This window comes from Hylaeus anthracinus, unplaced genomic scaffold (assembly GCF_026225885.1).
Source record: "Hylaeus anthracinus isolate JK02 unplaced genomic scaffold, UHH_iyHylAnth1.0_haploid 12001, whole genome shotgun sequence".
In the NCBI taxonomy this organism is placed as follows: Eukaryota; Metazoa; Arthropoda; class Insecta; order Hymenoptera; family Colletidae; genus Hylaeus; species Hylaeus anthracinus.
The window spans coordinates 2,112,796-2,137,719 of NW_026534348.1; the positions used below are offsets into that span (position 1 = coordinate 2,112,796).

Below are 24,924 nucleotides of genomic sequence, written 5' to 3' on the forward strand. Positions count from 1 at the left end.
GTATTATTTACGATGCTCCTAGTCTGGCAAACCAAAAAAAAAAAAGAAGAGAAAAAACACCGGCGCCACCGACACACGTGATATTCAATGCACCGAAAATGCGGCCCCGATGACGTCCAGCATAACCCTTTGCTTCGATTTAATCGATTTAATAGTCGGTGACAGCGACTGCTGTCAGACCAGCAGCGCTAACGACTAATTAGTGTAACGGCTCGATAACGTGGAAGACGCGCTTCCCGGAGCAGATAAAATTAGAGCTTGCGCAACCCGCCGACGGATTGATTCCGTCCGAAGGTTATTATTTCGAGATCCGTCACTCGGATTTCCCCTCGTTGTTTTCCACAAATTTCCTCCGTTTGGTACCTCGACAAAAATACGGAACACGTTTCCCGGTATTCCGTGTATGTTCTTTGTTTACAAATATCCGTGACTATGGCTTTGTTCCTCGAACAAGGGTTTCCTCTTTATTCCTCGCCTCCCTTCCGTCTACTCGTTTCCGTGTACCTAGTTTAGTCACCCTGCGACGATTGTTTACCTCGCGCCAACGAAACTGCGCGTCTAAAGTCGTGGACCTTTTCGTTTTATCGCTGGGTGAAAATCACGAGCCACGGTTCCTCTCGAATTCTCGAGTTCAGGCTCAGGCAAGGGTACGCGAATCGAAAGGACGAAATACGAGCCGCGGGTTGGCGGTGTTCTTGGCGTGAATAACAGTCGAGTAGGGAAAAGCCGCGCGTTTAGCCGGTAAATTCACGATTCTTAGCCCGTGTACGAGCGTTTTCGTCGTCGAGCCCAGAGATCGCGGTTCGCATGGAACCGTTTGGCTCAGAGGGGAGAAACGTGTACCGGAAAATCGGTTTCGTTTTGCGGTCGATTGCGGTGCGTTTAACCGGTACTTGTTCGCGCGGCTGGAAAAGGCGGCCGGTAATCATTTCGAGCGGGTCGAAACGTGGAACATCGTAGGCGCATTTACCTGTCGGTTACTCTTGCGCGAATCGGAGAACGCACCGTGCGAACAGGGAACGCGCGTTACAATGCGGGAGCGAATGGTTCTTTTGAAGGGTCGACAAAAATAAACCATCGAGGGAAGTGGTATTCGATGTTCCACAGTCGTTCGAGCGAACACCCGAGGAGGAAGCTAGACGCGATGGAATTCGGGTTTATCGGTAGTTGAAAGTTTACAGGCTAGTTAACGCCCCTTAGACGGTGGTCGTGCAGCGCGAACGGAAATTAATCGATTTAGGTGGTCGTTCTCGGTGCTCTGAAACACTCGTACCCTTTGGAATGATATTTAGCTCGCGTTAACTTTCCCATCGACATTTCGTCCAACCTTATATTGTCAACGATCGCGCGAAATGTTCCAAAGGTCGACGAAATGTCGCGAGCAAACGCTAGAGCCGAAAACCGATCTCTGAATGGTGCCTAGGCGATCAAAGGTGGGTCCGAAGAAATAAGAGAGTCGCGACCTTAACGGCAATCCCGAAGATGGCCTTAAAGGCGAGCACGTTTCAGAGCAAGCTTGACTCGTAACTCGTACGGTCGCGTATATACGTATTATGTATGTATCTAGACTCGTATGTATATTCCGGTCATGGCGGAGCCGAGAATCTCGAAGACGGCTGCGAGCCACGGACCGGTTCTTAATAATTAACATATGGAACGTTAATTTTACGGAATTATAATTTCACGTCACTCGGCCGCGGCGACGGCTACGGCTGCAGAGCCGACGGGCGAAACATGTACCGTACAGGACGACGAAGACGGTAAAGAAGGACATCGCGCTAGAGGAACGAGGACGACGTAAGGTCAGGATGCGTGCACGGCTGTCTTTCAGCTACCGGCTTCTTCTCGGGCACCGGGACGGAGAGGTTCTTTTTGCTGGTTCGCAGTACGATGAATTAAAGGAGCTGGTAGATAGGCTCGTTATAATTTTTTTTTCTAGCCGAGATCGAGGTAATTTCCCATCACTGACTTTATTACTATACGCGAACGATTCTAATTGCTCCAACCACTTAATAACCATCGTACGTTCGATGGGTTTGACGTATAGGCGGTGTTCGAGGAATAAGCGCCGCGATACTCGGCCGTAACACGGTCACGAACAATCGTGCTGCTCGGAAAGCTCGTCCAATGAGAATTGTTACGAACGCTAACAAATTTTTTCACTTACCTTGCGTTCGTTTTTCTTATCCATTTGATGGAAAACTGACAGGTTCGAGGAACACGAGGGGGTGGAGGGAAAGTATAGATTTAGCGCAGACTGCGGGCGGTTTACCTACACGAAGATGGTTCATCTGCGTTGAACGTGTCTTGTTAACTGCACGCACGACTGGGCATACGTGCCCCCTCTCGCGTCCACGTGAAACCTAATACACCGAAAACGAGTCGAACGGATGGAGAGTGAAACGCGAACACGGTGGACCAGGCCGGAACCGAGAGGGAGGAAACACCGAAAACGGAGAAAGGACGGGGTTCGAAAGCTTCGAGGCTGCGGTAGATGGTTGTCCACGCGCGACCACACGTGCTTTGAATTAGGTCCGAGTATGGCAGTACTCTCCCATCGCGATTCTCGACCTCCAAGTACTCGGAAAGTTTGCGATAGCTTTTCTGCGAAAACTTGAGTCTTACCCTTTGTATTCGATAAAAATTAATTTGTTACTGGGAAGCATTTCCTGACGTATTTCAGACTTATTGAACGTCGTGCTGCGTTAATTCGACGATGCTCCGAATTCTACCTAATACGAGAAGACGATTACACGAACGTGTAATTATTCGAATCCTCTTCGAAATGCACTCTCTATCGTTAACGAATCGAAGCGCAGATTCCAATGTTTAATTTGGGAGCCCGATAAGGACGCGGATCGAAGAAATAAGCGAGAATGTAGGTTAACGAAGCGGAGTAGCGCGCTTAAGATGGCGGATCACGGAGCTGGGAGTCGCTGTCGAGTGACACCTGGTCCATTCGTGCACCTCCTCAGGTGAGAAAGTCGGTGTCGCGAGGGTTCGTTATTCGTCGCACGTAGAACTCTCGCATCCTCCCACGCTTCTATTAATAACGTCTCAGAGACGCGTGTATTTATAGGCATGTCGCATTACTATGCCCTGGCTGAAAAAGGCGCAGTATGTAAACGAGTTCCTCCTTACTATTGGGCAATTAAAATTTCGTCGAGGTACGGTCGTCGCTTAAGATTCCCTATGGTCAGCGACGGCCAGTCCCCGTCTCCAGTCCCAGTTTGCAACATTTACATGCGACGAATACATTTCAAACTCGAACGTTCTGTTGACGACTACTATTCATATTCCTATTTCGGTAACTATTTGTATTTAGAAAAGCACGCGATACAGTTTCGTTACCGTGAAATTCACCGTGCAGCAGTGGTAGCGATCACCCGGCAGTGATTTATTAATATTAAGAGCTATCAAATTAAGATTCCGCCGCGTCGGGCGTAGTCATGCACTGATCTTCCGATTAGACTCGACAATGAGACGAGCATTACACAGGGTTAAGCGGGGGGCTCTTATATTCCATTCCCTCTCGACATTCAACTCGTGGCTGATTAGCACGGTAAAAAGCTCGGATCGATCGATAATGATCGATGGAACGCGAAAGTTCACGACTCAAGATCCATTGCGTCCTGTTAGCTTTGTTAACCGCGACGATGGTACCGCTATTCTTCCCGAACAATGTATTCGTAAATAGATTGGATCATCCGATAGCCGTATTACCGAAAATCTTCCAACGTGGAAAAAGTTAGAAGCCCGCACTTTCGATCTGGCATCTCGACGACGACGACGACGCCGACGTCGGTAGAGCGGCTACCATAATTAAATAGACTCGATAATTACGTTTATGCCCTACTCTTCGCGTATAATTAAACTCAATGATACGAGAAACGTGACACGAATCCTTCGTATCGCCTCTTCTCGTGGTAGTGCTCACGATTAACCAGTGTCGTAAAAGGGAAGTGGCATAAATCGATAAGAATCGTCGTAATGCGAGTTCCGCATTGTCGACCGAAGAATACTATCGTATCGTTCCTCTTTGCATTAATTAAACTCGGAATCCGTGAACGAAAACGTCAGGTTCGTCGCGGAAAGCTTTAAAAGGAGAACGCGTTTAAATTCCGTCTGACACTTTTTGCCCAGTATATGAACGAGGAGGATAGCGTCTGCGCTGATTCTTTTTTTTGCGTTCTGGCGTGTGGCCAAGGTGAGACAACTGAAACGAGTTCCATGCCTTGGTTTTCGCGACGTCTGTCAAATTTGCATCGTGACCCGGTTTCACGGCTACCGACGCGTTCGTTCTTACAAGGTAAAAAAAAGATTTATCTAAAAAGTTTTCCTGAGCACGAGAAAGCTCTGTTGATTTTCCCAGGCACCCTCTCGACGGTATCAGGCACGCGGAAGGCGTTTGCGAAAGCCGTTGCCGCGCGTGTAACGAGGCGAGAGGAAGACGAATGACGAGCCCGCGAGGACGGAAGGGGGTTACATCGCGTACGGCCTCGCCATGAAAGGCAGAAGCAGCGATGAATCAGGGGAACAAGAGATAAAAGACGCGACGATCGAGCGGAAAACAAGGACAGGCGATCGTGTAGATGGCTACAAGTTAAGCCAAGAGTGTTCCTGGGGAGAGAGAAATCTGTAAAGAAGAAAGGGGGTAGAAAGGGAGGGACAAGAGTTTATAGCCACAAGAACAGCAACCGCAGCAGCTCGGTTATCGGAACCCGACGATGACGGCCTTCTGGTGCAGCGACAACGTCGCGAAACGCTTCTCTGGTCTCGCTCGAGCAGGAAACTCGTCGACGCTGTCGACCTTTCGCCTTGGACCCGAGTTGTTCTACGTGTACCTTGTTTCTCGACATTCAGTGGGTACCAAAACATTCCACGTTTCGTGACAGGAACGATTACTCTCGGTAAGAGCAAGTAAAATGTGTCGGAGAACTCCGATATTCTTGTGAAATCGTAAAAAACTCACAAAAAAAAAAAAAAAAGAGACCTTTGTCTCCAAGTACCAAGAATTTCTTCGTTAGCACCCTGTACCGTGGACCAAACGAGACACCGCGAGGTGCAGCTAGCTTCGTCATCGTTCAACAACGCACAACGTCGGAACAACATGGCATACAGTAGCGATTCACACCTGGATTGCATCCTCGACGATAACAGCGAGAATACTGGCTATACGGCTCGTCCTCGTCCTGGTTTCCAGAGTAAATTCCTCTAGCCTCGAACCCTTGCATTCTTCCGAACGAAAAGAAGAAAAAGGCGAGGTGGAAAAGGAACGAGAACACGTCGAGTGCGTGGTAATGCACGCATAAACAGGAATGTTCGCAGCTTCTCTGGGATGCCCGCATTTATATGCCTCTGATCGGAGGTGCTCCGGTATCATTAGAGGAGCCATTCGAGACTCACGCCCCCATTGTCCGAGGGCGACTTTCTTCCTCGTCTCCCTCGGTTAACGCCGAACATCCTCGCAGCCTACCGAGACAATGCCGTACGTGTATCGTGCATCATATTTCACGGTCATTCCTTTTTGTGTCCAGCGCGTACGTATCGGTATCGGCCGCAGTCCCCCTGCCGGCGACGAAAATCCCCGTTCTGGACCACCGTGGTTTAAAATCATTTCGCCGGCCTCCCGCGACGCGCCGTTCGACCAATTATTCTTATCCGTTTTTCGACCGCAGAAACGCAGCGATGTATCGAACGAATTCCGCGAAGGATCGGAAAGTTACTCGCTCAACTTTCTTCATTGGCTCGCTACCCCGCGATACAATTTACATTTTTTTCGAGAAAATTCTATTGTCACGAACCTTGTCTGGATTTTATTCCGAGTCTGCAACTTCTTCTGCATTAAAATGCTTGAAAGTAGCTTCGTCGTTTCGGAATCGGAATTCCGTGCATTCGTTAATCATTGTCGCGCGAATGACATCGATCTAAGGACTCTTTCTTGTTTCTTGTCTCATCGCTAATAGCGCTCGGTCGAGCGAGAGCCATTGGAATTAACGCGGTAGAAAAAACCACAAGACTCGTACTTATCACCGAAATCAGGTTCGTTTTCAACAAAATTGGCGCCGCATTAACAACCATATCGATAGCATCCGTTCCGCGCTTATTATCGCTGGTCGCGAGATTTACGCGTGCTTGTCCCTGTGAATCTGGTATTCATACCCCTCCGGTCCATGTTCAGTGACCCTAACTCGTCGCGATGAGATATCTGCCGGGAGAGCGAGCGCTAATCGTGCGCCATCGTTGTCCCACGGGAATCATTATAGGATCGTCGGACCGGTTAGAATTGATATCGTTCAACGAGTCGCGTGATTCTGCGAAATCCCGGCAAATATTTGACGTATCGAGTAAATTATACCGTTCCCGCGAGAACGCGACAGTCGGACCGTGTTTCGCACGCTGTTATATGCTAGACGGTTTTTGTGAACCTATCGACCTTATAGCGAGAGGTCTCGCAGCGAGAGTCGTATTTTCGACCCGTAACTATCGCAACAATGTTAAAAACAGATCGATAAGAAACACGCGCATTTATTGATGCGTTAGTTATCAGTTAGAAGCCTCGCGTCAAAGGCGAGTGGTATAGACGACATTCGCGGTGGCCTAGTTTCGGAAAGTCTCGGCAACTTGTCCAAATAAAAGCAGAGGTAGTTCCTTTCCTCATTGTTGCCGTACGTGTCGTAGGAATGCCACGGAATGTCCACTCTAAATTCTTCATTTCTGGCGAGGTCAGGAATAACGATACCACGACGTTTACGGAGGTCTTGCTAGCATCGCGAAGAACGGACCGACGAACACGTGTTTGCCGTTGCGACTGGACACGATTGCTCTCGAGCGACTGACTCGCAGTTGCGGCAAGTGCGATGCGTCGTCGCATCGCACGCATGCACCGAGGCGCGCAGTCTAGCTGTGTTCTCGTTAAATAACAAAGTACTTTGTTAATTCGTGGTATCGTGTCTAGCAAAGTACAGAGATTCTATTCTTTCTGATCGCCTGTGTCATCGACCTTTGCAATCTGTGACTCTTTATAATACCGCGTATCGTCAGTCCATTCGGTGTCAAGATGCGCTGGATTTTCTAATTTTGTCCGAATGTGCGTTTATGCGTTACAGCGTATGCGTGTCACGCACACAAGGATGCGACTACTTCAATGGCAGCGGGCGGTCTGTTTCCCCTGGCTCCTCTTTCATCTTGCCAACCCCTCCTTCCTTTCTCTCTCCCTCTCCTTTCTCTTTCATTTCCTCCTCCTCGCTCAGGGGCGTAATGATTAATTAAGCTTTCCGAGAAAACGCAACAAGTGAAACGTTATTAGCCGTTAGTGGCACAGTTTACTCGAACCAACGTCACAACGTCTCCTCTCCCTTATCTGCTTCCCCTTCCCGATCAGAGATCCAACCACGATGGAGTTTTAATAATTACCGTGGCGAAATAGTCTGGCGCCCGCGGTTAGACGCTGTTACGACCTGTAGATGCGTGCACGCGATTTCTGCCATGAAAATCGAGGAATTCTGAAATCTATGGCAACGATTAACCGATGTAGGGACTGGATGATCGAGAACACATGGCTCGGCTACCGTCTCCCGTAAATTCGCTCTAAAAAGCCCGTACCTTTTGAAGGGGTATGATGTTCTTGCAGATTTTCATCGCTGTCCAGAATGTTTTAATTCCGTCGCCATAAATCGCTGCGGCGAACATCGCGGTGGTTCGAAGCTACAGAGGAATTCTTGGTAGCTCGTAGATTCTCGATCGTAATTCCAAGTAGTACGCTTCGTATGGGACTATAGATTGGAATTTGCTTATTAACGGTCAAGTCGATTAAAGAAATGCGAATTCGGATTTGTATAGATCACCTTAATGATAGTTTACGAGGAGTAACGTATTAACGGGGCTCGCGATGAACGACAATAATTGTTCAGTCCCGGGGCTGTAAATATTTCGCGTGGTCGCAGCGTGCAACGTTAGTCATCCGTGGAAGATTATCGCATTCTTGAAATGTCTAACCCGACGAGACCAGTTGAAAGATAGATAGCTCGCGAGATAAGGTAATAATTGGCTCGGTTGAACGGTCGTCGAATGCTCGCGAATACCACTCGCAGATCGTCAACGACGATAACAAATTGCATTCCATTACATCAGATTAATTAAGACATCGCTATAATCTCTGTTTCAGATCGATTCTAGCTTTGACAATGCTCACCGCGGTCAGTGTCACCTGTACTCACGTGCCCGACAAGTATCCCATCGAAGTAAGTTTCAGCCGCAGGCAACAAGGACAAGCTCCTCGGAACCATCTCTCTTCCATCTCTTCATTTTTCTTTTCCACTGTCTTTACTCTTTGTCTTCGAATTTTCAGCTATCGTTTCTACATGAAAGTTATCGCGGGTTTTTACGATTTGTTCAAGCTTACAGAAACGTCAAAGATTACTCGGGCTGAGACATCGATACGCGTAAAATATCGACTGTCCCGCGGAAATATGTTCATTAAAGGAAGTAGCCTCCTTTGGATCCTCAGAGTAATTTGATACATAACTTCTTACCGGTTAACTTACGGCCATAATAACATTATCGCAGCGATCTCGTCCATTAAGATATTTTATCCTCAACGGACGGCCGGTTGGTGCATATTAATTTAATCCACTTACAAGAATTAATAAGCAATTACGTAGACGTTATTCTTGGGTGGCACGAGAAGGATAATTAATTGACACTGGAGGAGCTTCCTAAATTGCAGTCGGGCAAACTGCATTCTCAAGGCCGGCAAACGAGGAACGCGTAATGCAAACACTCGGCGTGTCGTTCGCGCAACGCCGCGCTCCTTGGAACCGAGTTTCTATTACGCTTAAATGGATCGTTTGCTTTGCAAAATATTGCGATACCGCTGTCGACCTCGCGCGATCGTTTCGAATCGAGGAAACGCTGCACGTCCCTCGTTAACGCTGTTTTTATGCGCGTACAACCATCTGGACGAACCATGCGCGCACAATAGTCACCAAGGATCTCTCAATCTCCGAACAACGGCTCCACGCGAAGATACTGTTGGTATTCTTTCGCGATTTTCGATTTTCTCGTCCCGGAGTTTCAACCGGTTTCATCGGCGAGTAGAGAATATCAACAATTTCGCGGCAACCTGTTGAACCTCGCGTAACCAGGATAATGGGGCCTATCGTCGATTAAACTTCCATAGTTTAAACGATCGTTCTAGTTAAACGTAATGATTGGTCGGCCTATCGCTTTTAATCGCCTTCCGCTAACAAGCGCCGCAGTTTTCCATCCGATCGCGGTACCATGGAACTTTTGCGATCTCGAATCTCATTCGATTCGTGGAAGTAATCCAGAAGACGGTAATCCGTTTCCAACAACTCTGACAAATTCAATGGATTTGAAAAATCACCGTGATCTGCAACTCGCTTGCTACCATCTCTCGAACCGTTACAAGAACGTTGAGTCGTCCATAAGAATCCCGTCCAGATTTCGGAACAACGAGATTAAGATTGTTCATCGGGGAAAGAAGAATCCTGAAACGCGCTTCCATTATTTAGCGCGTTGGCTTGACTGGCTAGAGCCTGCCTCTTCATAAAATATTTTCGCGTTGCAGTCAGTGTACATGATAGAAGCTCGTGCGCGGTGCGATTAACGGGCCGGAGTTAATGTCAGACATTAAGGAAGTAGTATTACGCTGGTTCTGCAAGTTAACGACTCTCTGAAAGCAGCTCGAGTTTCGAATTTAGCGATGCTCGCGGCGTGCTAAAACCAATCGTGGCTTAGAATTCGAAACGCGCTATTAGAGGCGCGAACGCGTCTTTAAACCCGTGTTCTTATCATTGCGCTCGGCTGACAGGCTCGACGTATCCATACTTGGACGCAAGGGAACCCTTTGGCGAACGAGAGGTTTCGTAACGGAATCGATCGTGTATTGTTCAACAATTATTTACACGCCGAAGCGCGAGTATATTCCCGATAACGTCGGAACGTATCCGTCTTTTAATTAATTACCTCGACGATCGACGATCAGCGATGTCGCGTCACGAGTGGTTTAATTAGAGTCCCATTCGCGGAAGTGCTAGATATCGAGTATCGAACAATCGGTCTGTATCCGGCGATATCCAGCTGGTAGCGTTTCTCTTTTATAATTAACGCGGCTGGATTACAATACGAACGCCGTCCATTTGATTATCGTCCGACATTTTTGTTCGCTGCCCCTTGATTGATTAATCCTAACGACTGAAGGAACATCTAATGAAATTAATTACATAATATCCCGAATTCTCTACGCGCGACGATGAATAATGACCTGCTCGCACGTAACGAAGCTTCGACGGGTAATTCGAAAACTGCTCGCAAATCTCGCCGACACGCCGCGTGTGAATCAACGGAACCTGATCGACAAGCCTCAAACGATCGTGTGATCGAGACGCGACTGAAATATTTTTCAGGTGTACCATATGCTACGGGAGAAGACACAGTTCGGTTTCGGACGGGACAATCGCATTAGAGGAACGTGGGGCCCGTGGAGTTCTTGGAGCGAGTGTTCTAGGACTTGCGGCACGGGTATCCAATCCCAGTCTCGCGAATGCGTACCATATCAGTGAGTAAAACGTGTTTTCGTGGCTATCGTGTTATTCGTTAAGAAAAAGAAGAGAGACGTGACCTGTCGATAGCTAACATTCGATCTCGCATCGCGGCAAACAAAACCGCCGAAAAAGGAAGACGCGATTCGAGCTATCGGATAGGAAACGACTAACGAGTAATCGTTTCAAATCGTGACTCGATTGGCAAAACGCAAAGCCGAGTAATGCATCATCGAATAATCGCACGTTCCACGGTACCGTTAACGTTTCTCGCGATTAAAGGCCGCGAGCAACCGTTCCACGGTTTCGTCGAACGGTCCAAGGAACACCTACACGCGGTGAACTTGGCCCTCAGAATTTTGTAGACAATTTCCGCCATTGCCGTCGCTTTACGCGAGTTCTCCGTTCCGCGATCGATCGATCCCGACGGATCCCGAGATTCCCGGACGTGTGTTCGCGTCAGCTGCCGTGCGCGAGCAGAGAACGGTAAGTATCGAGCAAATTGCTGATCGGTAGCAGGGGAAGATTACACGCTCCGGCGTCGATACGACTCGCGTCAGCACTCCTCTTCGACCCCGAAACGTGTTATCGTCGCTGACATTTACACGTTCGTAACGCTACCTGCGCGATTGCGTGGCTTTTCGCAAGATTTATCGGAGGATCCCCGAGTCAACGTTGAAACGGAGGCGTACCGCTTACCGTTAGAAATTCTTTTTCTACGTTGGAAATAATAAACGGTTGTCGCGTGGCATTCGAGAGTTATAAATCGAAACGTTGATTCGCGTACGGTGTTTTCTACGAGTCGATCGAAACTACCGAATGGCTCGTTGCCTCGTAGCAACGGCAGTGGTAATAGTCACCGATGCTCCGCCAGTCTGATCGTTGCGGCGACAAACCACTCGACGTTGATCGCGCTCAACGAAAATCATCGCGAACGAACTGTTTCAGGAAACTTTTGAGGAAGAGGAGTATTATCTTGGGGAACGGCACAAGCAGCTCGCGACCCATTTGCATCGGCACGTACAAGAGATACCACACATGCAACACGCAGGTAAATCAACACAGCGTCCAGCGCCGGTAAACGTTTACGACTTTGCGTTTTGTCGCGACGCGTGGTAGGTTAACATTTGTACTTGGTCGACGAGCCACGGTGGACTTGTCGAATCGGACTCGGTGACAGCTCTTCCTTACCGAAAGTGTTAAAATTCATAGGAGTAATCACCACTCGTGGAGTTAAAGCCTTGCTCGTAATGGACGACTTTGCTCTATGTCTGGATTCTAGTTGGGGTTAATCGGACCCCTTTATAGGGTTAAAGACACCGTGATCGCTCGTTGTCTCGTTCATACTCCGGCGCGGATAACCACATCGTAATCGACTTGCACGCTCGCAGCGGCAGCGAGTTTACAAGCTTTCTCACCAGTCCATCTTTAATTACCTCGAGTTTAATTAAGACGTTACTCGCGATAGAAATGTCCAAACTTCCCGGAGGATTTGCGGGCGGAACAATGCGCCAAGTATAACGGAAGAAACTACAAGGGCGAGAGCTACGATTGGGTTCCGTTCCTGGACGGTAAGTTAAAGCCACTTTAGTTCCTCGAGTCTTGAAATCCCGTCGATGATACAGCGTGACGTTTTAATTGTCGAGACACGTCTGACACTAATTGAAAAATTTGAAGACGCGCGGGAAAAGCGATGGAAAGAAACGTCCGTTTTTATTCGTTGGCAAATAAACGGGAATTACTTAAATACTGTATTATTTTGTACTTTATCGGTACGAACGGTGCAGTAAGTTTCTTCTCTCGTTCTCGATCGAACGTATCACGGCCGTTCCCCAAAAGGCTACCGTGCGTTCTTAACCGCAATTATTGTTGGCCAGCTCCAAACTCTTGCGCGCTCAATTGCCGTGCTGTCGGCGAACGTTTTTACGCAACGCTTGAATCGGCAGTAATGGATGGCACACCCTGCGACGCTCCGAATCTTCGTGGACATAATGCGGGAATTTCTATGGAACGCACAGACCGATGGCTCTGTGTCGCCGGACAATGCAAGGTACGATCCTCCGCAACACGGCGGAAATTGATCGCGGTTTCTACGTCGATACGATCATCGAAATTGATCCGCGACCTTTTCACGGTTTTATAGATTTTAATTGAGCCTTGTTCGATCACGATCGCCGGACCCTTTTTTTTTGTACCTCTAATTCTTCCTTTTTCCTCCATTGTCTCGTATCCGTTCTTTTACAAGTCCGTTAACTCTGTCGGTCGGTCGTCGCCGAGTCTTTTCACACTTTCGATCGATACGGTGTTTTGCCGCGAAACGGATAAGCAGCGACAGTTTGCACGTCGACGTGTAAGTCATTTTGAAAGGGTTTTCTTGCAGCCTGTAGGTTGCGACGGTGTGGTAGGATCTGGCGTAACGACGGATGCTTGTGGTGTCTGCGGTGGTCAGGGTAAAGGTTGTCGTCTGTACGAGGGTATTTTTATGGAACCAATCCTGCCGAGGGGTCATCAACCCGTGACCACCATACCGAAGGGAGCTGTGTCTCTCAACATCTCCGAACTTCGTTTCAGTAGCAACTTCTTAGGTACGCGATGGAGCGGGAAGCTAAATGTGCTACGTATATGTATACGCGCACCGGGAGCTAGAAGGAAACGTTTCTTCCAACGAACAATCTGATCTGTTTAGCGTTAAGAGACAGCAACGGTAGTTACATCCTGAATGGACCGTTGGCATATAGTCCAAGCGGCACTTATAAAGCGGCTGGCGCGACATTAACATACCAGAGGGGTGACAGAAGCCGCGTGGAGTGCATCTTGGCAACCGGGCCACTGAACGATTCTTTGCATTTAGAGGTACGCCCATAAACACGCCTCTGATATCTGACCCCTTCGAGAATTTATTGGAACGACGTTTCTTTCTTTTTTTGCTGTTCGCGCCATCGAGAGACGCTTCTCTCGACTCGGTCCTCATTGTATTTTACCCGTCGTACATCGTCGAACGGTATTATATCCTAATTGTTCCTTCAGATCCTGGCGCAGGAAATGAACCCCGGAGTGCTCTACAAGTATATGCTGCCGTTAAAGGAGACCACCAACGGAAGGGCGATGATAGCCCCACCGCTTTTCGCGACAGGTAACCGTTTTCAGCCGGTAGGCCGCTTAATCGAATGCATTTTTCAAAGTGCGATTGTCTTCGGAATATCTGTGCGCAGTTCTTATGCAACGCGCTTTATGGCCGACTCGTTACTCACATACAAATGGGAAACGCGCGAACAGCGAAGTGATTTATTACCGTCTCCCTCTTTGTTGCAGGATCCGTGGATCGTGGCAACGAAATTCCCGATTCGGATTCCCGCGTCGCTCTGACGATACCCACGACCAGAATGTAAATATACCCGAGCGTCTATTGCTTGCTTTCTTAACGTAATTGATTCCCTCGAGTGAAATTGTAAAGCGTTCTAAAAATAGACGATATTACGACAAGAAAGCTTTTCTCTTTGGACAGCTGGAAAACGAGAACCGCGCGTTGACAGTCGCGATTCGCGTTCGTACAGTTTCGTTGCTTTTTCAGATACGACCGAAAAAACGATCTATCATCGAGGAATCGCGACAAGAATGGACCGCTGTCGCGCGACAGAGCACCAAAAGAGGAGATGAAGCATCCACCGACCACTGTGATGGCCGGCGATCAGCCGAAGTCGAAGGCCAAAAAGAGAAAGCGACTGAAATTTGGTTGGAAGATGTTCGGATTGACTCCTTGCTCCAAGGAGTGCGGAGGAGGTAATTTTTCAAACTAATACATTTACCCAGTTTCTCGTTCGGTTGCGATCGGTGCTGCAAACCCACGGTTCTCGAGTCGTAGCCTCAATTTTTCGGGCATAGTAATCAGACGAACAATTAGGAGAAAAAGCGTGCAGACAATTGAAATTCGTCCTTGGAGCAAGCGGAGAAACAGCCGCGGCGCCCTGCAATCGAGTCGCGCGTGGGAAGCCGGTCGAGACGCGTTCGTTTCGGTATTATCGTCGGGTTCGGAGAGCCGTGAGATTACGAAGCTCGATTTGCTTGTTGCCACCACGGAAGTTCCATACCAATTCACGAAATTTATTAGCAGGAAGCCCCACATCCGTGATCGTCCCACGTTGTTATTTTCCACGCGTCGTTCCCCGTTCGTCTCCGATGGAAGAATGTTGCACACGGTCATTGTTTGACGATTCCTTTCATCTAGATTTAGATCGACAGCTCATACGGGCAACCAGAGATAACGTTGTCTCGACTGTCAGTGCCTCCCTAATTCCCTTCTCGTTCTTATTATCTACGTACTGCTTGCAGGGATCCAGAAAGCGATTTTCAAGTGTGTTCGCGTGAACAATGAAATGATCGTGAACGAAAGACGTTGCCGCAACGTGGGAAAGCCCCAGCAGCCGCCTCCGTTGCGTTGCAACGATTACCCATGTCTGGCCAGGTAATCCGTCTCCCCGCGATTCGAGTGTTACTCGGAAATTAGCGTGTACGAGTCAACGACGAGCGCAAATGTTGTTACAGATGGAGGGCGGAACCGTGGAGCGAGTGCTCGGCCAGCTGCGGTACTGGAACGAGAACACGAAAATTGGAGTGCGTACAGGAATTAAATGCGAACCTAACGATGCGAGTAGCTGCCGGTGCGTGTGTCCAACCACCAGACCTGAGGACCGTGGAGGCTTGCACGAAACCGGCTTGCACGAGCAGTCCGGAATTAAGGCACATGCACTCGCAACACGACACACCCAGATGGGACGTCGGAGCTTGGGGCCCGGTAAGTGGAGCTTTTTTTTTATCGATACAAATAGTCGTAGAGTGCCGTTGACGCTTCCCTTTACTCGAGTGAGCACTTTCAAGCATTTCCACTCGACGGAGATATGCGTTTCTTCTTAAACCGGATACACTTTATTTATTTATTTTTTTTTTTTTCGCGTAAAGATCTTACGTTCTTGTGATTTCAGTGCTCGGTGACGTGCGGAGAGGGGGTACGAAATCGAACGGTGACGTGCATCACGCCTGGCAAGTCCTGTTCTTTGTTAAAGAAACCAGAGTCTCGGAAAGTTTGCGTATCCGCGCCTTGCACGAGCAACAACGCGGAGCAACGGGCACCCTGGCTGTACTCGGATTGGTCGTCCAAGGTAAACAGTGTTTCGTTTCTATCAAGATTCTCGTTTCTGACGCGTTTTATCATTTCTTTCGCAATTAGTGCTCTGCCGAATGCGGCAACGGAGTCGAAACGAGACGAGTAGCGTGCGCCGACGGCAGCGAGCTGTTTTGTAATCCCAAAGACAAACCGGAAACCGAGAGGCAGTGTTACGGTAAAGGAGCGAACTGCGATAGGGCCAAGTGGTTCACCGGTCCATGGACAATCGTTAGTATCGATTTATCGAACAGCCGGAATAGACTATCTCGCTACGAACGATGGGATATTTTATTTGTTCGTGTCAGTTCCAGACGTTTTGCACCTTGTATGGTTTCAGTGCTCCGTGTCTTGCGGAATGGGTGTCCAGTATCGAGAAGTCCTTTGCGTCGCAAGGACGAACAACGAATTCGTCGTGTTACCAGCGAATGGTTGCAACGATTCGAGGCCAGCAACCGAGCAAGCGTGCGTAGTGTCCGCGTGCACACCGGAATGGTTTACCTCGGACTGGTCGAAGGTAAATCGCATACACGAATTTATGATCATGCGAGGGACCGTGACTTTTTCAATCTCCCCCCGGTATAAATACTAACGCCACTTTCAGTGTTCGACGACGTGTGGCACCGGCGTAAAAACCAGATTGGTTCGCTGCATCCTCGAGGGCGTCGGCGACTCGAATTGCGTAGAAGCTGCAAAACCGATCGACCAACAACAATGCAGTTTGGAATCTTGCGAGAAGGATATCCCGTTGCCTAGCAAATCGCCGAAAAGTGAGGGAAATCGTTCAAATTCGTGATTACTTTTTAACTCGTAACTTTTCGTCGTAACTTTTTAACGATGTGATCCATTTTGCACGATTTTCAGAAGCCTACGAGACGTCCGAGTGTGTCGACAAACATCCAAACTGCGTGCTGGTCGTGAAGAATGGCCTGTGTCGAATAAAGTACTACAAGTATTCGTGTTGCCGTTGCCGCGAGTAATCGGCCGATGGGCGACGTCGAATCTAACCCCGCTTAACCGGGTTAGGTCCGAGTCGGGGCAGGTTTCAACCCACCACGGTCACCGCCGTCTCTTTGCGTTCGATTAAACTCGTAGCTCTTCCTTAGTTAATGTAACGCGATCGTCCGTTGGAACGGAAGAATCGCGTCCGGTACCCAAGACTGTTACAAAGAGACGACCGTATTACGTACAAGTTTATTTAACACAATTACCGAGTATCTAAACCCCCGTGTAGCTTTATTTCTTTGATCGTCTAGCTCCCTCGCGACAGATTACGGGAGAATAGTTATTTAATTCCCTTCGAACGTTAACCCGAGAAACGGAGTAGCAAAACGAAAGCACGCTAGTCGTTTGAAGTAGACCAAGTATCTAATCGAACGCGTTAGAAAGGGAACGCATCGAAACGATGCCGTGCATCGTTAACGCGAGATGAAAAGAGAGAGAATACGTATTAGCGCGTAAATGTATCAACATATCTGCGTGGCGAACCTACATAGATAAACCTGCGAATTTTTGTCGCGACAAGTCTGTGTTAACTTAACGATGGTACCGATCCGATCCTCGCGTTATTCCAGCAAAGTCGCTAATCGAGTACAGCAGAACTTTATTCCCCCGAATTCAATTTTATTCGATTCCCGATTTACCGTACCTAACAATTCCTATAGTTGCATAGAGCTGCACATGCACGATATATCTCTGAATTCGCGATGAAAGGAGCGACTTTGAGCGGCGAACTGATTTTTATTCGACCATAGCTGAGAGGTCTTGGTCCCATCGCTAGCATAAACACGCGAAATGAAACGGGCTCGGGCGGAGCGAATGAAAATGCTGTCTGGAGTTGTCGCTGAAAAAAAAAAAAGAAAAAAAAAAAATGAATCGATCGATCCAGCTGCATTCTCGGTGTATGTACTTCGATAGGTAGTCTGTTTAGTTCCAGAACGTTATTTATCGTTCCCGAGCCCGTATCGACGGGTAGACGATAGATGTAGCCGTGGGCAATTTCCGTTATCGAGCATTTAATTAACATATCGAGCCAAGCAAATCCGGCGATTTTGATTTACGAGCCTGACTTATTAACGAATCCATCCACGATGCGGATAGTACGATAACCTTCAACCGGAAATACCGGGTTCACTTCTTTATTATGTTTTCTTTTTGTAAAACGACCAACACGCGTTAGAGAATGTAGCCTGTGGTAGTATGAATATTCGACGTGTAAAAATTATTAATAGCCCGTACGTAAAGCAAATAACGATAGTTACAACGATGCTGTCGAATCAAATGTACACTCGTCCCCGTAGTAAGTCATCGACAAAGTAAAATGTATGCGTAGAATCGAATCCCTGACAACGTACGGCGGAAACACCCTACTATACCCTTTAACTTTTATGAATCGACGAGTCTGCGAGGACCTTTGCAAGGGGTGTAGATTAAATTTAAACAAATAACATCCTAACGGTCAATCGTGAAAATTGCGCTGGCAATCAATCCTCGGTGTCAATTAAATCGCATTCCGGTTTGCCTTCTCGAACTCCAAGGAAATCTGCGAATACCTACCGTATTTCGATCCGCCTCGTATCTCTCGAGAAGCTGTTTCGATTTCTGTTTACAATTACAAAAATTTGTTTCAATAAACTTTCCGTTCTCCTTCTATCTTTTCTTTTTTTTTCTTTTTTTTTTTTTTTTTTGTTACTTTATACGGACGTAGTTTTCATCAGGTAAGTGCCGACTCCTGGATCATTTTAGTGGATAGAAATCTTTATTTGTCGTAGCGTTACAATCTTACGATATGTTACGATAATTTCGATCGACTGTGATTTTATTTTTCAATTCGTTAGATTTTGTTTGACGAGATTTTTTCTTCAGGTCCCCACGTGTTCGGTTATTCGGCTCCAAAAATCAATCTATCGACACATTGAAATGGGACGCCTCGTCTACATATATTACAAACGTGTAAAAAGAGTTCCTTCGTTCCGAAACCTCTAACTAGAAGGCTAACTGTTAGCAATCATTTTTCTATCAATTTGGAAAAACTTGCTCGACAAGAGTTTTCGATCACGGTCATGCAGGTACCTACCTACGATTGTATTATGTACCGATAATTAATCGAGTATCACTGTTTATGGCTGTGACGTGCACCACGAATTGTAAATGTATTTATGTGTCTCGGCGAAGGGCATCCCCCCACAATGTGTTATTCAAATGGATAGCGAGTGCTGGTCCGCGTTGTAAGGATAAGAAAGAAAGAAGCAGTCGGACGACATTGAAAAGAACTTAATCTCGAAGAAATATGTCGCGGCCGAGGCATGCGTTTCGAAGAGATACAAACATTATCTGCACTTCACGATATATGTATTTACTCAAGCATTGTACTCGATTTTCTTGTAGATTAATCAGTTTCGCGAATCGAACTCAATCTCAGGTCCGAGTACGATAGACACGTGGCGAATCTTTGTTCTGTGAACGTTGTTTTTGCACCTCCGCGGTCCCTTTCTTGAGTACGTACATGCATATATATTTTCTTTACGCGATTTCTTTATCTGTAAGCATGCCACAACTTGTGAAAGCAAATATAGTAATCTCTACCGCAAATCTTTGTTGATACCAAAGCATCTCGCGTCTAGCTTCTCGTCTTTGTGTGAATAATAGTCTGTTTATCGTATTATCACATTCGCTCGAGACAACGTTACCGTACTCGTCAGCGTATGTGATACAATCGTCAAAGACTGTGATACAATCGTAGTCTCTCGCAAAAGTAAAGTACAACGAAGAATAGCTAACGACATACGTAACGATACAAGAACTGGCGCGGTTTCAAGCGCAGCTTTGAATCGTTTACGTGTAATTTAGGGTATTTCGAATTAAATACCTTAAAATTCCTGGTAAATCTACGTAAGGCTAACATTTTTCAGTGTACCTCTAAAGTAGAGACATGTAAAAGAAAAGTGGAGAGTATAGACTGATAAAAAAAAAAGGCTCAACATTGTACACCATGAATCGATGTTACGTGTTTAAGGTACATATAACGTAAACTGTTAAGTGTAGCCGAGCCGTTATATCGAACACCTGACTTGCTCAAGAAAAAATTGTAAATCGATGTTGAGCTTATACTTTGCTGGAGAATTAAATCGAATCTTCGCTTACAAGGTGCAACTATTATTTGTGCGTTGACAAATAAGACTTCGTGTATCTGCTCAATGTGAAAATATAAATACGAAAGCTTGATTTTTTAAAACAAACAATATATCGTCGAAACGATTAACTAAATGGATGTTTTATGTGACTCTGGATAACTAGTAACATTTTTCGTCGTATTAAAGGTAAAAGTTTATTATAAATCTATAATAATATACAACATATAAATATACAGCGATATATATAAAAAAAAAAAACAATATGTCTTCTCGTTCAAGCTATTAACGTAAATTATACTACAAGAAAATACTATCGTTACTCGTTATTTTCGGACATTTATTTGTCACGTGTAAGCGAAGTACATAAAAATGTCTGGTACATTGCCATAGAAACATCGTGGCGATTAATTGGTGTTGTCCATGGAAACACCCTTTCCGGTCCATCTCTCTTTCAGTTCTACTTTCAATCCTAGATCCCTCAAGGCTGCGTTCACGTCGCTTTCGAGTTTAGGGCCGTGTAGCTGAAGAACATTCCTCAAGACACCTTCTACGCCATACGCAATAAATTCTTGACATTCTGCTTTATTTCTTACAGACATATTTCGAATGGCCCAAGCAGCTTGCTTCAACACACTCAAACTTTTAGAATAAGCTTTCATCGCATCTATAATTACAAGCGGCGCTCCACAGTCGTAAAACACACCAGCATTTGAGGGACACCTCAATGTTAATGCAGAAATGCATGCAAGTCCAGCAGTCACTACGCATTCCGAGCCCTATGGTATGATCAATGTTTGTATAGCAAAATTGTCTTTCCATGTATAATAGCGAAAATACCAGTCGACATGGCTTTAAAAAGAAAGTCTCACACCAATTCAAACTTACTTTGAGTCTACTGATAGCTGAAACAATTATAGGGCTGCAGCCGGACGTTACGATATGCGATTTCACGCTGTCGTTCCCAGCGAGAGCTTTTAATAATTTCAAAGCCTGCCAATTCAATTTTTCCGAATCTGGATAATCGATCATAATGTCTACAACAAATTTCAGTCCTCCTGCATCCTCTACCTCTTGACAGAATTCATTTCTCACGATTAACGCAGCTAGTGTTATCATTAAATCTCCTACGACTCCTTTATCTTTTTTAAATCCTGCATCCAAGAAATGTATTCGTTAGAATTTTCTAGCGATTGCATCGACCGTTTCGTATAATACGATAAACGACAACTATTTACTTGGCATTAACCCAGTCAAAACATTAAGGGCTCCTTTTGCTATAACAGTTGCATGTTCGTGAGACTTCCCATATTCGTGCCTAATGTCGTCGTCTAACACGAGAGCTCTAATTACAGCGCAAGCATCTCGTAATTCAGGTCCGGTCGCGTTATCTCGAATTAATATTTTTTTAAGTTTATTAAAAATATCTGCGTTGAAAATACTTTGTCTATTTTGCTCGTGTTTTATACAACATTCTCTGATCCAGTGCAAAAGATATTGTAACGTTGGAATGTCGGTATATCTATCTAAAATGCTAATGAATAGGATAATGCATAAAAGAAACTAATAATTAACTATTACATTTAATTGTAACTATTAATAACTTCTCACTATATTTGCAATGCCACTCCCTCGTCGTTTAATAAGTCTGGATTACCATTCATCAATGAGGTAATGGCCTTCAATGCAGACCTTATTACCAAACTATTATTAGGGCAAGATTTCATTAACTTTATTAAAGTATCGTATCCTCCTTTTTTACCTGCGTATACTCTGTACGCAATATCTTTGTCTAATTCATTTCTTAACTTGTCTAACGTTTGAGGAACATTTCCATAATTCTTATCCTCTATGGCTATATTAAGTTGACTCAGATAAGATGTTATCAATTCATTGTCATTGTTGAGTATTAAATCTTTCATGATGTTACTCAAGTCTACACCCTATAAAAATAGAGTTGATAAAAACAACCATGGCATTGCGTGCACTTACGTAAGGTGGTCTAGATTATTTGAATTCCGATATTCTTTCGCATCGTAATTTTAAATATATAATATATTTAACTGAATATTGTTTTATATCTGTGGCAAATTATTATTCCGGTAGGATTAATAATTTTCATATGGTACAAAAATCAGGATAATTTTTATCCTAGATGATACGATCTGTAATGTGTTATTACGAAATACACATAATTTTTAGAGTAACCAGCGTACATTTGACGTAATAGACAAATTATAATTTGAGAAAATTATATTTCAAAAAATATCTACGTATAAAATGACACTAAAAATGTTCCAAATATCTTCAAGTAACAAGCAGTAAAGCTTAATGTGACATCGTTAACCAACAAAATGTCATTTTTCAGAAATGTTTAAGTCAGGAAAACTGAGGCAAACAAATTGGAGTACCTGTGCTTCGAATTGTTTAATAGCATCTTCTACAGCTTCTTCGGGAGTCATCGAAAATTGCTCTATATTCTCGTTGACGACTTCATCGTAGGTTTCTTGACTAATTACGCGAACCATGATAACACTGTTTCTTTGTTCACCGTGTCCTAGATTTCTATATTAGGAAATGAATGCTGTCTTACAAGAAAACGGTATGTCTCATCCACGTGAAAACAAAAAGACAAATGTCAATCTAATCGCGTTCTGTAATACACCTATTGGAAACGAAACGAACATGGGAGGGGATGGTCTTAAGGGTGATCCCTAACGCATCATTTTTATTTTCTCACTATATTTATTTTAATGCTCTTATTTCTTTCGTTACACTACATTATGCTCTTGTTTTAACGATATAAATATAAAAGAAGTAAATTAATTACTTGCAGAATTGATATTGAATTTATAGTAAACTATTTTCTACGATTATCGTTGTCTCCGATTATTTGACTTATTAGTAGCGCAAAATTCATGTACAGAGGATATGAAAATTTGTAGAAAAAAAAAAGATATTTGAACTATATTAATAGATGTATAGCAGAAAAAAGGGAGATTAAAAATATTTATGAAATAGTAAGTTTCTTATCCTGATAAAACGTAAGCAATGACCAACCGCAGCGCCCTCGGCTGCTTCGCCTGGCCTAACCGTGTTCGTTCGTGTTGCGACCGAGAGAAACAATTCTTTGTCACTTACCTTTCAATCTTTCCAAGATTTCTTATTCTTTCGCTGGCGTCCGAAGCTTGAAAGCTCAAGGATTCGATGTGCCGAAGCGCAAAGGTAGCGTTTCCACGTAAAGTTGAGTCGCGAAAGTATTTAGTCAACTCTCGATTCTCGTATTCTCGTCAATATCAATTCTCGACGTCCAGTTTCTTTTTTGTGAAAAGTTTAATTTTCTCTGAAATTCTTTCGATCTTTGTGTTTCTTGTGCAAAGTGAATGTTTTGTGAGAATCCAAGCGGCGTGATTTTTCTATTATTTACCCCACCCGCGTGTCGTTTCACAATTCGTTATCAGAGGCGTGTGCTATACAATTTTACGCGTACATAACGTCTCCCTGCGATCAAAATGTACTTCTGCGATACTCGTAAGTCTATTTTACAAAAGAAAAAAAAAAAAACGAAGTAAAAAGGTTTCGTGCAACCGCGATATTATATCGAAGAAAACCTATCGACAGGTCTATGCGACGCGTGAGTTGTTCGCGTCACTCATTTGGATTCACGTACGATGCCTCTTTATTATTCTTTTTCCTTTATCGAGAGTAGCGTAAAATTCTATAAATAACGTATTATGAACTACTTGTACTTTTAACAGTTTATCGCGATATATTTTAGACGGTATACGTTGTACCGTTCGTGGTTTGAAATCTATTGTGTTTTTCAATGCGATATCTCGGGTTAGAAAAATCAACGAGTCGATATATATCGTAGATACCTAGAATCTATTGAACGGTTAAACAACAAATGAATTATAAAAGATTCGTTTGTATGTTGTAGGAATTGCGATAGCCTCTAAAAGGTGAGAGTGGATATGAAACGACATGAAATAAATATCCAAACGAAGGAAAAGGTACATTTAAGCAGTGGATCACCACGAAAGAAATATAAAACAGAATGATACAATCATGATGCATTGCATTATTATGCATGGCTAATTATCATTGTGTTCATATCAAGTTACTTTGAATAATTTTATATGTTCAGAAAAGCAGATGCTTGAAAAATCATCGCAGATTATCTTTGCATATATTGCTTTATATGCATATACATAAGTATATATATATATATATATATTTATATTTATATATATATATATATTTACCAAACAAGATTTTTACATAAAACATAAATCTGTGTATACATGCGAGTAGCCTTAAACAAGAGTTACCATAAGTTCTTGATAATTGTGGTGCCGGTCGATATAGTCAACGAAAGAAATCAAATTAGTTGCAAGAAAGCGAATAGTAATTATATAGTGTTCTTCTATCTTTGGTAGAAATCAGCTTTTTAAACGATGCTCAAACAGTTACGAATACTCTCGTATAGAATATGCAGAGTATCGAATAAAAGTCCATTCTGACACACACTGCGGTACATGAAAAGCAACATAAATGTTTTAAGCCTTCAAAGAGGATGCGCAACTATCGGAAGAGATTATGTTCTGTGATTATAGCGTTGTGCGAAATTACTCATGTTTACATACCATGTACGACTGACAAATGAGTTAATCCTAATATATTTTTCCATGAAGAAAGTAATACGTTAACGCAATTGTTTCGTAACGAACTTTGGACGACGCTCTATACGAAGAAATAAGAAACGGTGCTCTTTTTACGCGAGCATCGAAAGAACCAAGACGAATACTTCGTACCGGTGAGGAATTTTGCACGCATCTAAGGATCAAAACTTGCAATTTTTACGACTCAATTTCTACAACGACTACTTTCTTTCCAGACGTTAAAGGTACACGCGAGGAATTCCTAATGCTGAAAGGAAATTTATCACCGTACTTGGACACTCGTACCGAAGAAGAGTCGTCTTACGTAACTCTCAGCAATGGGCCATTTGGTACTTAATAATGTACTATAACTAAGAAATTAAAAACATAGAGTACGTTAACTAATTTAT

At 44.7% G+C, this 24,924-nt stretch overlaps 3 protein-coding genes across 8 annotated transcripts in view; 2 read left to right on the top strand and 1 right to left on the bottom strand.

Moving 5' to 3' along the window:
- LOC128890867 (ADAMTS-like protein 4) overlaps window positions 1–18,375 on the top strand; it is a 32,954-nt gene extending 14,579 nt beyond the window's left edge. For all 4 annotated transcript variants that reach the window (XM_054149812.1, XM_054149811.1, XM_054149809.1 and 1 more), the window contains exons 3-19: window positions 8,168–8,243; window positions 10,431–10,582; window positions 11,514–11,616; window positions 12,034–12,136; window positions 12,443–12,615; window positions 12,946–13,150; window positions 13,252–13,418; window positions 13,593–13,698; window positions 13,878–13,950; window positions 14,137–14,345; window positions 14,895–15,027; window positions 15,108–15,357; window positions 15,545–15,721; window positions 15,790–15,954; window positions 16,064–16,240; window positions 16,328–16,493; window positions 16,588–18,375. In XM_054149812.1, the coding sequence (XP_054005787.1) occupies window positions 8,168–8,243; window positions 10,431–10,582; window positions 11,514–11,616; window positions 12,034–12,136; window positions 12,443–12,615; window positions 12,946–13,150; window positions 13,252–13,418; window positions 13,593–13,698; window positions 13,878–13,950; window positions 14,137–14,345; window positions 14,895–15,027; window positions 15,108–15,357; window positions 15,545–15,721; window positions 15,790–15,954; window positions 16,064–16,240; window positions 16,328–16,493; window positions 16,588–16,703 (2,551 nt within the window). In that variant the 3' untranslated portion in view covers window positions 16,704–18,375. The remainder of the gene's footprint in view (window positions 1–8,167; window positions 8,244–10,430; window positions 10,583–11,513; window positions 11,617–12,033; window positions 12,137–12,442; window positions 12,616–12,945; window positions 13,151–13,251; window positions 13,419–13,592; window positions 13,699–13,877; window positions 13,951–14,136; window positions 14,346–14,894; window positions 15,028–15,107; window positions 15,358–15,544; window positions 15,722–15,789; window positions 15,955–16,063; window positions 16,241–16,327; window positions 16,494–16,587) is intronic.
- A 1,651-nt stretch (window positions 18,376–20,026) lies between these two features.
- LOC128890876 (armadillo repeat-containing protein 6 homolog) lies at window positions 20,027–22,517 on the bottom strand. The gene is made up of 5 exons (XM_054149848.1): window positions 22,265–22,517; window positions 21,465–21,796; window positions 21,092–21,387; window positions 20,742–21,007; window positions 20,027–20,632 (listed from the first exon to the last, which is right to left on the bottom strand). The coding sequence occupies exons 1-5, from the start codon at window positions 22,379–22,381 to the stop codon at window positions 20,261–20,263; spliced, it is 1,383 nt and encodes a 460-aa protein (XP_054005823.1). The 5' UTR covers window positions 22,382–22,517; the 3' UTR covers window positions 20,027–20,260.
- A 124-nt stretch (window positions 22,518–22,641) lies between these two features.
- Window positions 22,642–24,924, top strand: part of LOC128890862 (phosphatidylinositol 3-kinase regulatory subunit alpha) — a 33,873-nt gene continuing 31,590 nt past the window's right edge. Inside the window, exons 1-4 of one of the 3 annotated variants that reach the window (XM_054149788.1) lie at window positions 22,642–23,384; window positions 23,794–23,866; window positions 24,293–24,669; window positions 24,751–24,864. In XM_054149788.1, the coding sequence (XP_054005763.1) occupies window positions 24,780–24,864 (85 nt within the window). In that variant the 5' untranslated portion in view covers window positions 22,642–23,384; window positions 23,794–23,866; window positions 24,293–24,669; window positions 24,751–24,779. Of the gene's footprint in view, window positions 23,385–23,793; window positions 23,867–24,292; window positions 24,670–24,750; window positions 24,865–24,924 lie in introns of those variants that run through there. The other 2 variants (XM_054149790.1, XM_054149794.1) reach the window with 2 other exon arrangements.